General features: G+C 42.5%; 1 protein-coding gene across 1 annotated transcript in view; it reads right to left on the reverse strand.

Annotated features, from left to right (window-relative positions):
• Positions 1–2,744: 2,744 nt before the first annotated feature.
• LOC110577731 (amyloid beta precursor protein binding family B member 1 interacting protein) overlaps positions 2,745–16,533 on the reverse strand; it is a 109,319-nt gene continuing 95,530 nt past the window's right edge. The window contains exons 11-14 of the mRNA XM_021687152.1: positions 14,827–14,925; positions 14,123–14,246; positions 6,055–6,158; positions 2,745–3,600 (exon numbers count right to left, since the gene is read on the reverse strand). Coding sequence (XP_021542827.1) covers positions 3,091–3,600; positions 6,055–6,158; positions 14,123–14,246; positions 14,827–14,925 — 837 coding nt within the window. The 3' untranslated portion in view covers positions 2,745–3,090. The remainder of the gene's footprint in view (positions 3,601–6,054; positions 6,159–14,122; positions 14,247–14,826; positions 14,926–16,533) is intronic.

Consider the following 16,533-nt stretch of genomic DNA (forward strand, 5'->3'; position numbering starts at 1 on the left):
CTACTCTTTGCTTAAGATTGCTCCAGGGTCTTTGTCATGTAAAGTCATGATCCTAATTAATGTAGTGGGTCGTTTCCAGGGTCCCCTCATCTTGGCGACTCTGTGGCTGTGGGATGGAGAATGTGTTTGCTTCCTGCTCTAGACATGGCTGGGAAGTGCCGTCAAGGTTTTTATACTCTGAAATCCAGTCGGCAAAGGGTTATTATTATTATTATTATTATTTTTTTTAAGATTTTATTTGCCACAGAGAGACAGCAAGAGAGGGAATATAAGCAGGGGGAGTGGGAGAGGGAGAAGCAGGCTTCCCACGGAGCAGGGAGCCCGACATGGGGCTCGATCCCAGGACCCTGGGATCATGACCTGAGCCGAAGGCAGATGCTTAACGACTGAGCCACCCAGGTGCCCCAGGGTTATTATTTTTTTGATGGCAGAGGCACTGAATTCTAAATTACTCTTCTCAAGTACTAATGCATTTCCTCATCTGCAAACTAGGTGGTCATTTTGAACAAAGCAAGTAAGATCCAGGTAATTCTAACGAACAACTTTTTGTCCTGAACCTCACAGGCTTGGTTCATTAACCTATGTCAGGTGGAAGCAACCTGGACAATTCTGTGTGGCCACAGACATTCTGTTCTACATTTCCTCTGTGAGCTCTCCATCTCCAAATCAGTTCCTAAGAAAATTCTGCCATTAACACCTTTCTTGTATTGTCCCAGAGATCTGCATAATGATCAGGCTTTCCCCAGGTCTCAGAAAAGTTGTGTTTTTAATGCATCTGGCGTCAAAGATCATCATAAAACAAAAACAAACAGGAAAGGATTACTGTGCATGAGGAGACATTTAATGTAAAGCATTTATCTTCTATCCTATTTTAGGAACATGCTTAGGAAAAGTGTAGAGCACCTCATTAATTTTAATTACTAAATATTTTGGCTTTAAGATCTGAATTTGCTTTTTTGTAATGTCAATTTAGAGCTTAGTTCCCCCCAAATATTAAAACATAAGATTAATCATCTTCACTTAGATGGTGTAATGTGTTTATTTGCAGAAAGCTTCGCTGTCAAATACATTTGTAAAATGCTGCATGTAATTTCCTCTGAAGATTATAATGCATATTTCCAATAAACCTGTTTAACTTGAAAAAAAAGATTAATCATCTTCCTTAACTAGAAAGTAACATATGAGTTATTATTTATTTTCTACCTGCTTTAAGAAGATTTTGAGATGTGGAGAAAAAGTAACCCATGTGCACTGTTGGTAGGAAGTAAACTGGTGCAGCCGCTGTGGAAGACAGTATGGAGGTTCCTCAAACAAAAACAGAAACACCGTATGATGCAGTGATACCTCTACTATTTGTCCAAAGAAAACGAAGACACTAATTCTTTTTTTTTTTTTTTAAAGATTTTATTTATTTATTTGAGAGAGAGAGAGAGAGAGAAACAGCATGAGAGGGGATAGGGTCAGAGGGAGAAGCAGGCTCCCCGCTGAGCCGGGAGCCCAATGTGGGACTCGATGTGGGACTCGATCCCAGGACTCCGGGATCATGACCTAAGCCGAAGGCAGTCGCTTAACCAACTGAGCCACCCAGGCGCCCGACGAAGACACTAATTCTAAAAGATAGGTGCACCCCTACGTTTATTACAGCATTATTTACAATAGCCAAGATATGGAAGCAAACTAAGTGGCCACAGACAGATGAATGGATAAAGAAGAGGTGCTATATATACACAAAGGAATATTAGCCATAAAAAAGAATAAAATCTTGCCATTTGCAGCAACATGAATAGACCTAGAAGATATTATGCCAAGTGAAATAAGTCAGAGAAAGATAAGTCCCGTAAGATTTCACTCATACGTGAAATCTAAAAAAAAATCAATAAGCAAAAAAAAGCAGAGACAGACCCTTAAATACAGAGAACAAACTGATGGTTGCCAGAGGAGAGGGGGTGGGGTGGGGGAATGGGCACAATGGGTGAAGGGGAGGGGGAGACACAGGCTTCCGGCTATGGAATGAGTAAGTCACAGGAATAAAAGGCGCAACATAAGGAATATAGTCAATGATATTGTAATACCTTGTGGTAAGCACAGCCGTTACATACAGAGTTCTCGAACCACGATGTTGTACCCCTGAAACTAATGTAACATTGTGTGTTAATTATACTTCAAAAAAAAAAAAAGATTTTGAGGTGTTTCACAATTAAAAAGAAAAAACAGAACCATGGAAATAAAGCTCAGAAAATCTAAAAGGATTCCCAGAAGTTAGTTTGAAAGAGAAGTGAGATAGGGTAACAGGAACTCAAGATAAATTGGCTATTAAAATTGAGCATCAAATTTATCTGAGAGATAAATGACTGCCTTTTCCTGTCTCTAAATTTTAATTTATAGTGTACTTACAGCAGTGTAATAACAGAGAATCCCCAAACTCTACATATCTCTTTTCTTCATTACTATGTTATTTGACCTTTGGAAAACCAAAACCAAAACAGTGTATGTCCAGGACCCCCATCAATCAAGCCATGAGTCTCAAAGAAACTGAATTCACTTTGCCTCTCCTGTTTTTTCCTTTTTTCTCTTTCGATTTTTCAGAAAATTCTGAAGGTCATGGGGGTGGAGATGGAAAATATCTCCAAGATCAACAATACTTTAGAAGGCCCACGACTTTTGAAAGCTATTTTAAAAGGTCAAGTATATTGTAACATGGCGTCGATATCACAATAGATTTATATACACTGATATTTTTAGAAGTATCATCTCCAAGAAAAAAAAATTTAACTTTTATTAATTTGATGCTTCTGAACATAGTAAAATAAAGGAACATAAAAACCATTTTAGTTAACTTGGAAGGGAAGATGCATTCACAGAAGTGGAAACAGTTAAGATATGTACATTTAGCAGAGACTCTAACTTCTGTGTTAGGTTAATGGTTATGAATGTATTTGAGCTACAGTGAGACATTTTACATCATTTCTCGTCTGAATGGGTCAATATTTTATCGAAAATGAACAAGATGTCACGGAAATAAAGTAGTAAAAATGCACTTGAGGTGAGAAGTGATTATGCCCATCACAAGAAGATACTGATCCGTTTCCCTTAGGATATGTTGCCTCTTTTCTTTTGCAAAGCTTTCATTAGATCGGACATGAAATCTTGCTCTCCGCTGCCTCCCCCGCCGGGCGGTGCTGGGTTCTCTTTCCTCTTCGGGGGGACTGGAGGTCTTTTGACGCCAAGGGCGGGCGGCTTCGCGGCTTCGGGGGCAGGTGCAGGTGGGGGCGGGGGAGGGGGCGGCAACGGAGAGCCCGCATCCCCTGCGAACGACGGCGGTGGGGGAGGCACGAAGTCCGGGGGCGCGTCGTTGAAATCGGGGGGCGGCGGAGGGAGCTGGTCGTCCTCCAGGGGCGGCGGTGGCGGGGGGGGCGGCAGAGAGTCGTCGGGCGGGGCCGGGAAGCCGCCGCCCGGGCCCTTGGCCCTGGGGCATGTCTTCGGGCTGCTGCAGAAGTCTGAAGACCGCCGCAAGGGAGGGGGCGGTGGCAGGCTGGACTTGGGAAGCTGGTGCGTCCTCGGCGCTCCTGGCTCGTGGTTACCAAGGGCTGGCTTCTTGTCCTTCAACAGAGCAAGCACAGCGTGACATTTCCATTGGACGGTGAGGTCTGCCTCCCGAGGGTCGGGGGAGCCTCCATTCCTCAGGCCCTGAGACTACAGGTGGTTCACGAGCTAGCTCCTCTTTGCATTAGGAGAATGACTCCAAATGGCCCTTAACAGTCTTACCGATGATAACATTATTTAACGCTAATCTACCATGTCTTCTTCAGTAAATGGAACACGAGGTGTTTATTATGTTTAGATTATAGATGTATCTCTTCCCAACCACCACATCATCGAAAGAGCTTTAGTGATACAGAGCTAAGCTAGTTATGGGGTTACTTCAGTCTTTACCTACCCTAAGCTCAGCCTAAGTAAACTCAGAATGGAAGCAAAATGGCTCTCCTGGAATTCCCACTCAAGCCTTGGTTCCCAAGACAAGCCCCCCTCCCCCCGCCCCCGCCCGGGGGTCCCCAGCATATGCAGCCATAACATTTTTCTTGGTCTGAGTTGAGCTGGTTGTGAAGCTCAGTTGTCAGGAGCAGGTGTCTATAAAATTATTTTGCTTCTGTATCATACCTCCAGTGGCCGAGAGGTGATTAAGAAGCTTCCCCAAACCTTCCCCAAAACTCCTGGCTTAGATGTCCTCCTTTGATTAGTACAAGGAAGATGGAAGGGAAAAATAAAACAGAGAGAGTTCTCTCTAGGCTACCGGTAAGCTTTGTACAAATCTGGGCACAAAAAATAACTCTCCTAGCAAAGAACTGTTCTGCCTTCTCTTGCATCAGTGATTGCTGGCATGCCAAGAACAAAGATGCCTTTCCCCAGGACTGTGGGCTACCAGGGAGAAGCCAATTACAGGCTTTTCTCCCTCTGGCATGACAACTTCAAGGGAGGCGGTGGGCGGACTGAGAATCCACACACCTGGTCCACAGTCTTAGATTTACCTTTTCTTAACTGTGTGAAACTCGGCTGGCCAATCAGGGATAAAATCATCAAGGTTATGATGATACCAAGTGAGCTAAATGTGTGGCTCGGTTCTGTGCAGTAAAATCATGCTGCCCATGCTACTCCTGGAGGAAACCAGAACATCAGACTTGGCCAAAGGCTAAAGAGGCACAGTTCCCCTTCTGCCAACAGTGGAATAGATGATAATAGTAACTTAACATTTATATAATGCAACTTCCCCAGGAATTTCAGGCAGCTTAGCTGAATCCCTCTGTTTTCATGATAATTATCAGGCTTTCATTTTTTTTCTTTGGCTTAACCACCTCTTACCACTGACGATTAAATTTAGAAGTTATGTAGTTTTTTTCTTCTTTTTTCTACAAAGTGCCTTATGATTGAGTTTCTATTTTATTTGGTTTATTTGCTTGGCATGATAAGCTAGTTGACTAGTGATGTACACTTAAAAACAATTCTGAACAGGCAGTTTGGGAACTGATGTTCACACAAAGCAAAGTGGTTTCTATTCTGGGATCCTTTTGTTGCTTTCAGCATTTTCAAGTGTTTCTCTTCAGTTGGCTTTACAGGAACCATAGAAATAATAAGAGCTGAAGGTGAGGTGCCTGATGTCGGACTTGAGAAGCTCGTAAGAATATTAGAGAAACACAACTTTTAATGGTCTACAATGGTTTTCAGAAATTATAACAATTTCAATAAATACAAGATGTAATTGCTCCCACCACTGGCTGATGGACAAAATGAGAGGGGGAGAATGAAGTGAAAAATAATGGAACGTACAATTATTCAAGGCTGTTTGAATCACACGTGGAAAATATTCAACAGAATAGTCAGTTGAAATGTTACCAGATAGTAACTAGATTACAACTTTCAGCTACAATTTTCAGATTAAATAAATCTTCACTAATCTCTACTGAAAAAAAAGTTATAGAGAATGTTATATCAATTTGGCTATTATTTTAAAATGTGTTTTCTTTTCCATCACCCTGAGGATGTATGTTGAACATTAACAGAAAAATATAAAATGCACATTTTCTAATAGAACCCTTTTAGTAGTCTTCTAATCTAGTTTTGGGGCTTAGTTAGCATTTAATATAGGGCTTCTGACTAACTGTTCTAATTTATTCAAAAAAAGTAAAAATCCCAAGGGCTTAAAACTCAGGGTCCACTTTCAGAGTGCTAAAACCACTTGCCCTTCAGCAAGAAAATCCCTTCAGCCAAAATCAATGTAGCTAAATTAAAAATATTTACCAAGCATCAGCATTAAAAAAAAAATTCTTCCATTTTCCTGGAGCAATGTGATAACAGTTGGCTTTAATTTTCCATTCTAGCCTGTATAACTTTAAGATTAACAAAAAGGCAACTATCTAAATGAAATTATAGTGACTTCTTAGTTGTTGGAACTAGATTTTCTCTTTTTAGGAGAGCAGTTATTGGACACTGCTAATGGTTTAGAATATGGGCTTACTGGAGACAGGCTGAGAATGTCAGTTACTTACTCTCTGGCCTTACCTTAGTTGCTTCTGCATGCCTCTGGGCTTCTTCGAGAACAGCGCTAACAGAATGTGCAGCCTGGGGAATCTGACCATTGGCCTGGGTGGTTCCTATTTTAAGTCCTGAGAACGGGGAAGAAAGACAAGAAGAGTGGGTAAGGCATATTCAACATTCTTGCAAGTTCATCTAAAAACATAAAGTAGTTTATACATTTCCAAAGCAAAAGACAAGGAGTCATAGGTACACAGGCCTTAACAGAAAATCTAAGGTTCTATGGCAATATTTCATGAGATTCAGCAAAGGTTCAGGAAAGTGAATGCTTTATATAGGCTACAACATCTGAATTAACTAGGGGCCTAGAGAATAGCATGTTCTGTTTTCAAAAGCCTTTAAAGAAAAAAAATTATTTATTCATTTATTTTTAGAGAGGGAGAGTGGGGGCAGAGAGAGAATCTTAAGCAGGCTCCACACCCAGCATGGAGCCCTACACGGGGCTGGATCTCAACAACCCTGAGATCATGACCTGAGCCAAAATCAAAAGTCTGACACTTAACTGACTGAGCCAGCCAGGTGCCCCTCAAAAGCCTTTTGATAACTGGAGAATAAACTTTGAAAAACTGTTTAAAAAATTGCTATTGTTGAAGATTTTTCTGAAATGTATGTTTCTAGTTTCATACTATGCCGTGTACAGGAACAACTTTTGAGCATTATTCTCAACAAAATGTACTATGGGCACAAAAATAGTAGACAGAGGGGACTGAGCAAAATGTGCAGACTCCTGAGATAACCTGGAATGGATTTGCTTCCAGAAAGTTCTGATAAGCCCTTATTTTATTTTCCTGCCTTTTAATTTACCCTTTGTCACGAAATTGAGACTAACTGAGGTTTCACAGTTTCGAGGGAATCTGACAGATTTCTTCAGATGTCCGTGGATCTCTCCAGTTCCTTAGAGAACATCCTGGAAAGGCTGGCCATCTCTCCACACATGAAAGCCATTTCTCCAATGCCCCTAGCCAATGCTGACAAGAGGTCTTCTCACTGAGTGAACTCAGAGATTGCTTTAGCTACGCTCAGTGCCAGCTATTCTGTCAAATGCTTGTGAAATTACCGTTTGCTTGCTTCTTCAAATATTTTTCCAATAGTTTGAGAAAGCCATTCATCTACATAACAACTCAAAGAAGGCTGTTAAGAACTTGAGATTGGGAAGAAGCGAGTGTTTGATGGAATGGGATGTTAACAGGGCCTCAAAGTGTCTCTCTACAAATTATGAAATAACAGATGAAAAATCTGTACAGGAGAGAAATCGGACAACACATTAGCCAAGTGATCAAAAGGAACGTTTCCGATGAGGGGCAAACAGACATCGTATGCCTCCAATCGTGATACCCTGAGAAGGACATGTAGCCCTCACGCAGGATTCCCGCCTGAAATGCACTATCTGAAATGAATCATAAGGAAACATCAGACACATCCAAATTGAGGGGTGTTCTATAAAATAAATGGCCCTTATTCTTAAAAAGCTGTTAATGTCCTGACAGAGAAAGGCTGGGGGAATGTTCCAGATGAAGGGGAACTAAGGAGACATGGTCAGTAAATGCCATACACGAGCCTCGGTGGAGTCTGAGCCAGGAAAACACGCTGCTATCGAAGGCACTGCTGAGACGGCTGGCAATACCTGAACACAGGCTGTGGCTTAGATAATATTAATATGAAATTCCCTAGATCTGATAATTGTACTACGGTTAGTAAGAGAATAGCCTTGATTTTAGGAACCACAAAGGGAAGACTGGAGGGGAAAGGGGTATGAGGTAGTCCGTCTACTCTCAAGTGGTTTGGAAAAAACATGTCTGTGGATAACATATGGAGAAGCGGGAGTCGGGAGATAGGAATGATAAGGCAAATATCTCAAATTTTCAAATATCTCAAAATAAGACAAATACTCAATATTGGTGATCTGGGGAACGGGTTCTTTGTACTATTCCTGCAACTTTTCTGCGTGTCTGAAAGGACTTCAGAATAAAAAAAGATATTTGTGTCCATTTATGCAGTTGAAATATTAGAACAGGCTAGAACCACGTTCTCTACTACCAGTTTTTCGTTATAAAATCCATGTTCCTATTCAGCAAGGACAGCCACCTCGTTGTTCTGAGCAGACCTTCGCTTGCCCTCCTCAGCGCGCCCAAGCAGTGTTGTCCGCACGCACATGACGTGCCCCGTAAATGTGCATTTCTCTAGCTCTAGGCTCATTAAACGTCTCTAATTAGCCAAAGTTTTGTTCTGGAGGTCAGGAAGCAATATGTCTAAACATCTTAAAGCCTTAGGATGTTTATACTTAAGACTTTCTTATACATATTCAAATCCTTTCTTTATATTTAAACACCTTTGTACAAAGTGAACAGAAACTGAAGCTGAATCCTGAAGAGCATTGGGGGAAATTCCTTTAAAGGGCACTAATGTATTTTCTTTTTGCTTCTTTTGCCCAAACACATACACGGGCTGATTTCTCACCAACACATTATGTGTTTTTATGTTAACTAGGATGTCCTTGTCTTTAATCTGTCTGTGAGAACAAACGAATAATAATAATATCCCAAATGCTCTAAGCTGCTGTCTTCCCATGTACCAGGAAATCCAATCTTTTCTATGGGCTCTCTGCCCCATCCTGGGACAACCCATGGGTACCCACATAACCCATATATTCTGTAGGTGTCACTGACTTGGGATCTAGGTTGTCTGGGTTCACTGTATTAACAGTCCTTGCCGTCAAGTAGCAATATAGTCTTTCCCACTGTCTCTTTAGGAGTTCTTAGAGGAATTAGGGGTTGGAAGTTGATTAAACAAATACGAGCCCCAAATGCTTTACAGGACTCAAGTGCATTCTGAAAATCGGACCAAATGCCATGTCCCTCATTCTTTAAGATTTTTTTTTTTTTTTTTTTTTATTTATTTATTTGAGAGAGAGAGAATGAGAGAGAGAGCACATGAGAGGGGGGAGGGTCAGAGGGAGAAGCAGACTCCCTGCCGAGCAGGGAGCCCGATGCGGGACTCGATCCAGGGACTCCGGGATCACATGTCCCTCATTCTTAACTCACGTGGTTTGTGAAAGGCCAATCCTCCCACTTGACCTGGCACGTCAGAGGGCAGCAACCTCATGGGCACAGTGAGATCGATAGGAATGGGCACGAAACAGCCCTCCCAGAGATGGGGCTCTGTTTTTCAGAGATGGGGCATTCTATTTACACTAATATTTATAGCTGTGTGAACAATGTAAGCCCAGAGAATCACTGGCAGTCCTTGCCACCTTATGGAGACAGTGCCTAAGAAAGAAACCGTATCTTGATGACATCACTTACACTCCTGGATCCTGCTGTGCCTGAAAGCAGCATACCCCTGGACCTCCTATTTTGGTGCATTAATAAATCTCTCCCCCTCATTCTTTGTTGCTTAAACCAGACTGAGTTGGATTTGTCAATTACCATGTGAAGAGTCCTGACTAAAAACAGTTGCTAAAGTCAAAGTGATTTAATAAGTGCTAAAAAAAAAAAAGAAACCCTCTATGGCTGTTCTCTAATATGAAAAAGAAAAAAGCTGCCATTTATCAAGAATAAATCACTTGTTAAGCACTTTGGATACAGAACAATGGCTCTTCATGTTTTTTTTCAGTTGGGAAATCATAGCAGAAACACCTCATGATTTCCTTCAGTGTCTAGAAGAGAAAACAGTTCTAAACTAATCAAACAGATTATTAATTATGCCTGGCTAGTAAAGGATAATTCACTGTAGACCTGAGGATAGGAAGGAATTAGCCACATGAAAGAAAAAATATCACAGAGGGAACAGCATCCGAAGTCCCTAAGAAACGATGGTGTTTGGGGCTTTGAAGAACTAGGAAAAACAAGTGGCCCATGAGCCAGGAACAGGAAAACACAGGGGTGGAAAGAGGCAGCACAGCTGGGCGAGGTTCTTAATATGCAGGCTTGGTTGGCCTTGCTAAGGATTTGGGACTTATCTAGATAAAGGGCAGTGGGAAGCTTCTGAAACACTACCGGCAGGGGAGAAATCACATTTACGTTTAGAAAGGTGACTCAGGGCGGGAGAGAAGTCTGCAAATGTAGGGAGTTGAGCTGGTACACCACCACCACTGGAGGCCAAGTGAAAGATCATGGAAGCTTAGGTTTGATGGGAATGGAGATGAGCAGACCGGGACAGATTTGACCGATATTTAGAAGGTAGAATCACCAGGATTTGGGGGTGATTGGATTTGGGCATGAGTGAGCTTTTCTTGCATGTGTCCTGCATAAGCAACTGGGCAGATGATTATTATTTACAGAAACTCGAGAACAACAATGGAAGAGCAGGTCTGGAGGGTAATATGATGAGTCAGTTTTACAGATGTTGAGTCTGATGTATCCAAGTGGAGCCATTGAGCAGACAGTTGGATACATGGTTTTGGAGGTCAACAGAGAAGTGTGGGTTGGATTTATATATTTGTGGGTGGTCAGCACAAAGATGGTGCCAGGAGTGGATTTAGACCACTTAGACAGACAGTGTAACAAGAGAACAGGGTTAGGATGGACTGAGTTGTGGATAATTTAAGGTAGAAGAAGAGTTAGTAGAGGAGGTTAGAAAAGAGTGGTGGGGGAAGTTGGGGGTGAGATGGAAGATTTGGAGTGTGTGCTATCTGGAAAGCCAATAGAGGAGACTGTTTCAGGGAGGAAAGGTCAATCCTGTTGATGCTGCTGAAAGGTCAGATAAGAAGATAAGTTTATAATACTTGCATTTAGCAGCATAGAGGCCACTGGTGGGATTAGCAAGAGCCTTCTCCATGGGGTATTAGAAGCAGAAGCTTGCCTGAAATGGGTCGAAGAGTGAGTGAGGGTAGAAAAGTGGAGGCAGCATATGTGGTCCACCCTTTAGAATAGTTTGGTGGTGGAGGGAGATGTGGAGTCATAGGAGGGTTTTAAAACTTACTTGCTTGAAGAAGGGAGCAGTGTTGATGAGAAGGACCCAGTAGAGCAGAAGAGAAAGTAGAAGAGGATGGTATAATCTGTCTAATCTTTGTCCTGAGTTCCTGGCACAGAACTTCTAAAACCTGGGTATTTCCAAAGTGATTGGAATGTCTTTGCTATTCAGTGAACCCCTAGGATCACGTCTGAGTTTATGCTAACAAGATGGCTTGGGATGCAGGTTGGCTATCAGAAACACTAACAGGTGATTAGAGGGTTGGGGGCTTTGAGCTAACCCAACTTCTGGGGAGGGCACTGAAATCAATCATGTGGTCCATGAGAGGACAAAGAAGCTCTGCAGCCAGGACCCTCCGAGACCTTGCCCTGTGTGTGTCTCTTTATTTGGCTGGTCCTGATATGTATCCTTTATAATAACATTATAATAATAAGGATAGCACTTTCCTGAGTTCTGTGAGTCAGTCATTCTAGTGAACTGTTGAAGCTGAAGGGGTAGTGGGAACCCCTAAAATTGTAACCAGTAGGTCAGAAGTGTGGCTGGCATTGGAAGAAAGGCAGCCTTGTTGAGGATGTTGCCCTTGGCCTGTGGGGTCTGAGCTAATTCCAGTGGTGGGCTTCAGAGTGATACTGCAGAAGATCAGCCGGTGTTGGAATAGGGGACCAGAGCATGCATGGAAGGACTGGCTCTTGTTAGGAAGTAACATAATGGATGCAGGCTAGGACGGGTACAGATGCAGGGAAATTGTTGGGTTTTGTGGTGGGAAGTCAAAGGAGTTCCCATTTGATGATTCCATTTTCTCTGCTGAGAGTGAAGGATTTGGGGGTTGGAAGTCCGAGGAGAGTGAAGAACATTTGAGACAATGAGAGAAACTAGGAATTACATTGACAGGAACAGGTTTTCTCAACATTATTGGCATCTGGGACTAGAAAATTTTTTGTTGTGTGGGGGGCTGTCCTATGCATTTTAGGACAGGCAGCATCCTTAGCCTCTACCCATTAGATATCATAAGCATTTCCCCCAAGGTGTGATAACCAAAATTGTTTCTAAACATTGCCAAATCTTCCCTAAGGGGCAAGGTCACCATCAGCTGAGAACCGCTAGTCTAGAGAACTGTAGTAAGATCAACAGGCAGTATTAAGGGCCCAGTTGTGGGTGATGTCCAGAGCTCTGTGGTGGAATCACTTGCTTGGTCTTTTTGGTGAGCAGCCCCCATCCTAAAGCTACCAGGGGGTCCACCATGAGTCATCTCATTAGCCTAAGAAAGACACGATGGCTCAGGAAATTCCTTGGGCTCTTGAAGCTTTGTCAGGAATTGAGGCCAAAGACCAGATATATTTCTTTTTTAAAAAAATTTTTAAAATTTAATTTTATTATGTTATGTTAATCACCATACATTACATCATTAGTTTTTGATGTAGTGTTTCAGATATATTTCTTACTGAACCACAGAGATAGTCTGTGATCTGAATGATCTGAATAAATACAGCTGATGCCCAAGATGATCCCCTGAGCACCTGATTGGATATGGCTCTTCCTGGCTGCTGACCACAAAACCCAACTTGCTGACGGATACCTCACTCAGCCAGAACCAGGCTAAGAAACCTGTCTGGGTGACAGGATGATATACAATACACTAGCTGCTTCATTCTGGGAAATGGCTGATATGCCAATGCTTGTGAAAATTAACTAGAACAATTAGTTGGTAAGAGACAGAGCTATTTGCTGAAGTCAGTGATCCCAATTTCAGAGAAAAATGTTCAGAAGAAAAAATTCTTTGGCTTTCTGGAAAGCAAAGGCATCTTAGCGTTCCCTCGAATCAAAGGACTTACAGCCTTATGGGCTCACCCTCAGTGAGTAAGACCTAAGACCACAGGATCTGCCTCAGAAATAGCCCAGGAGCCTTTACTGGAATAGAGGCTGGTGCTCCTGGGAGAGATGCCCCAGATGGTCTCAGGGTGCCTCATCCCAAAGAGTGACCCCATCTTGGGAAGGGGAAACTTGACAGCCAAGAACTACAAGTGGTGTTTCACTCCCAAGATGAAGACTGATAGAATTAGGAAACCCAACTCCCAACCAACCCCAGCAACCCTTTATTTAGTAACTCAATAAATATTTACTATATGCCAGGCTTGTAAACTCTGGGAACATAATGTGCAACCTGGTGAAATGGTCTTTTGTCCTTTGGAGACTTAGAGTCTAGTGGAGAAAACAGGCACCAGACACGTTCATGGATACATAAAATAATTACAAATCATGGTAAGTGCTCTGCAGAAAACAGTTTTATTCAGCATAAACACTTCCAGAAACTCACTCTACACAGAGCAGCCAATCTGGACACATCCAGTGAAAATATCTTTAGGTGTTGGGTCAAATCTGCCGTATTGCACCTTCTACACTTTCAAGCTGCTTTTACCCTTTGAGCAGCAAAGAATACATATACTGGCTTTGATATGACCATTCTCTAGCACTGAAGGACAATGACCAGAAGAACTTTCCTGCTGTAAATGGTTCCAGTTCTTTCAACCATTATTTATCATAAAGACAAGGTGTTTGAATTACAACGCAGCCACGCAGAAGACACTAGACACTTATACCAGCTTCAGAATATCTTCAACTGTGGAGTGCGGGTAATGATCTATACTTTGCAGGGTTGGTGTAAGAACCAGAAATAGTCTATGTAAAATGATGCCTTGCACACACTTCATCTCTCAAAATTCTGTCCTCAAAATACAAACAAGAAGCTGTTATGTTACCATAGAATGTGATGTCCAGGACTGGGTACAAGGCTCTGGCCATGATACCATGAGGCAAAACATTGGGGATTGATCTCGTCCTTTTCGTGGGCTGTCTGCTGGGTGCTAACGAAGCTTTGGACAAATATCACCTTTCTATTCTGATGAGACACAGTATTCTTCTAGTTCACCCTACACTGGTGGTCCCCATCTCATCCACAAGCATATCATGAGAAAAGTGGTTGAAGCTTTGCTAAGAATCACTTACAAAGAAATAGATACAGGTGGGTGTAGAGATCTTGAGCCAACATTTATAAAATGTGTTGGCTATGTTTGAACATGAGCTCTAAGCTTTGAGCAAGTGTCAGGATTTCTTCTTTGCACGGTACCTGTAGCAGGTGGGGCCGGCGGAGCTGGTGGTCCCGCGCTCACAGTGCCCAGGTTTGTCCACCGGGAGGCGAGCCCGGCCCTCGCCATAGCCCGCTGATAGTTATCGTAGAGAGTCTTTCCATACTGGGGAGAGAACACAAAAGAAGCAAGAAAGAAATCCATTTATCCCAAATCCTGCACCCAATTGCAATATATATGTATTGAAGGAAAAAAGTACTTTATAGCTACTTTTTACTTCTTTCCTGAGTTTTCTTAGTGTATTTCAATAAAAAAAATTCATAGATTATTTTCGTGTGTTAAGTGATTTTCCAGATTAGCACAGTCAGTTAATACTTTTACCCAGATGTTAGAGGAGGGCTTTCGCCACCCACTTCTGATCACTGTAGGTCTTCATGTAAATCTACCATAGGTTATGTGTTGTGTTTCTCAATTACATACTACATATGCAAAGCTCTCCACAAGTAAATAAAGATCTGAGAAGCCTCGTGGGAGAGTAAACCCTTGATTCTCAGGTCGTTGGAGAGGTCTGTGTTTCCATCACTCTCACCTATTAAAAAAACCCTGTGGGCAAGAAAGTTAAGATGGTGTCATAGCGCTGACCCACTAAGGATGGGTCAGCCATTTCCAAGTAGCACAGAGACTGCACCCAGGTCAGGACGCTGGTATACAACTCAAGACAGGGTGAGTCCACATGCTCTCTCACCTTGGCAATCCTTATTCCCATGACCCACTGGTTTAGGGTTCTCGCGTCGTCACAGCAGAGATATTTGATATACTGGGACTCCTTTTGAATTTGGGGATGCTAGAAAAAAGTAATTTCAAAGACCATTTATAAACTATTTATTAGCATCTTTCGAATTTTTTTTTTTAAAAACTTAACAATGTATGTGATTTCCTGAGATGGTGGAAAATTGCTGGTAGCAATTTTAGGATTAGGACTAGGGGTACCTTTTATTTTTTAATTTTAATTTTATTTTTTATTTTATTATTTTTAAAAGATTTTATTTATTTATTTTGAGAGAGAGTGAGAGAGATGAGGGGCAGAGGGAGAGGGAGAGAGACTCTCAAGCAGACTCCCTGCTTCCCCGATGAGTGCGTAGCCCAACGCGGGGCTTGACCTCATAAGGAACAGGGGTACTTTTAAATGGACTAAATTTTGAAAGGATTTAAGAAACCTGTGACATGATTTATCATAAGCACTTCTTACTATATTATCAATAATAATTTTCTCTTCTGCTTTTTTAGCTTTTGAAAGCCTTCGCATACACCATGTCTCCTTTCCCACAAGAAATCTGAATTGTCTCTCCATTTATCAGATAAGGGACCTCACCTGATGTAATTCTTATGTCACAGAATTAATGCTCTGTGACTCCCAGTCAGACCCCGGGGTATTTCTGTTACCAGGAATTCAGGATTTCACCCATTCTTAATTGCCTTCTCCTACCCAAACTGGCCATTTTGGCCTCTGGAGGGATGGCCCAGAGAAGGAATATTCTGTTTATTCTCAATTGGTAACGGCTTGAGGTCTGCACTAGGATCCGGGCCGTCCAGGAGCTCACAGTCAGAGAGAGCAGTGATACTGGCAGGAATGAAGAGGAGAGAGAGAGACACTGGTCCCTGGTCATCAGATCACCCTGGGCCCCTCTTTTTAAATCCTCGTTGCCCTTGTAATTTCTGTTGTGTGTGGCTGTCTCTGATAGACTGTGTGCTCCATTACGGTGGGGACCATGTCTGTCATTCACTGCTGAAGACCCCCAGTGCTTAGCACATGCCTGGTGCATGATCAATATTCTGGTCCAGAGGTGGAAATACTTGTTGAAGGAAATAAATAAGAGCAAGCTTTCCTGTTCAGCCAGAAGTCTTATGGCTACAAGGTGAGGGGCAGGCAACCAAATCTAGATTCTAAGATTTGTGCCACGTGAATTTTCACGGGTCTTTGTCATTTTTTAAAAAAGATTTATTTATTTATTTGAGAGAGAGAGGGAGAGCACGCCAAGAGCAAGTGGGGGGAGGGGCAGAGGCAGAGGGGAGACAGGCAGTGAAGCAGACTCCCCGCTGAGCACGGAGCCCCAGGTGGGGTTCCACCCCAGCATCCCAAGATCATGACCTGAGCCGAAACCAAGAGTCAGAAGCTTAACTGCTGTGCCACCCAGGCGCCCCGGGTCATTATCATTTTTAGTAAGTTTCATTATATAGAAAAATCATTATAACCGTAACCATTGTGTGTGCACATGGGTGTTTGTGTAAGACCAACTCTTCTGCCTCCACCTCTCAGAGGAGTTTGCTAATCCTGCTAGCATGGGGACAAAGCGGTGGTGAAATGGAACGCCAAGCGAGTGGGGAGCTGTGTTCCGGGGCAGGAAAGGAGCGGAGCTGTCAGTTCCTCTCTTAGGGTATCGCACAGACCTTC

The sequence above is a fragment of the Neomonachus schauinslandi genome, chromosome 5 (assembly GCF_002201575.2).
Source record: "Neomonachus schauinslandi chromosome 5, ASM220157v2, whole genome shotgun sequence".
Lineage (NCBI taxonomy): Eukaryota > Metazoa > Chordata > Mammalia > Carnivora > Phocidae > Neomonachus > Neomonachus schauinslandi.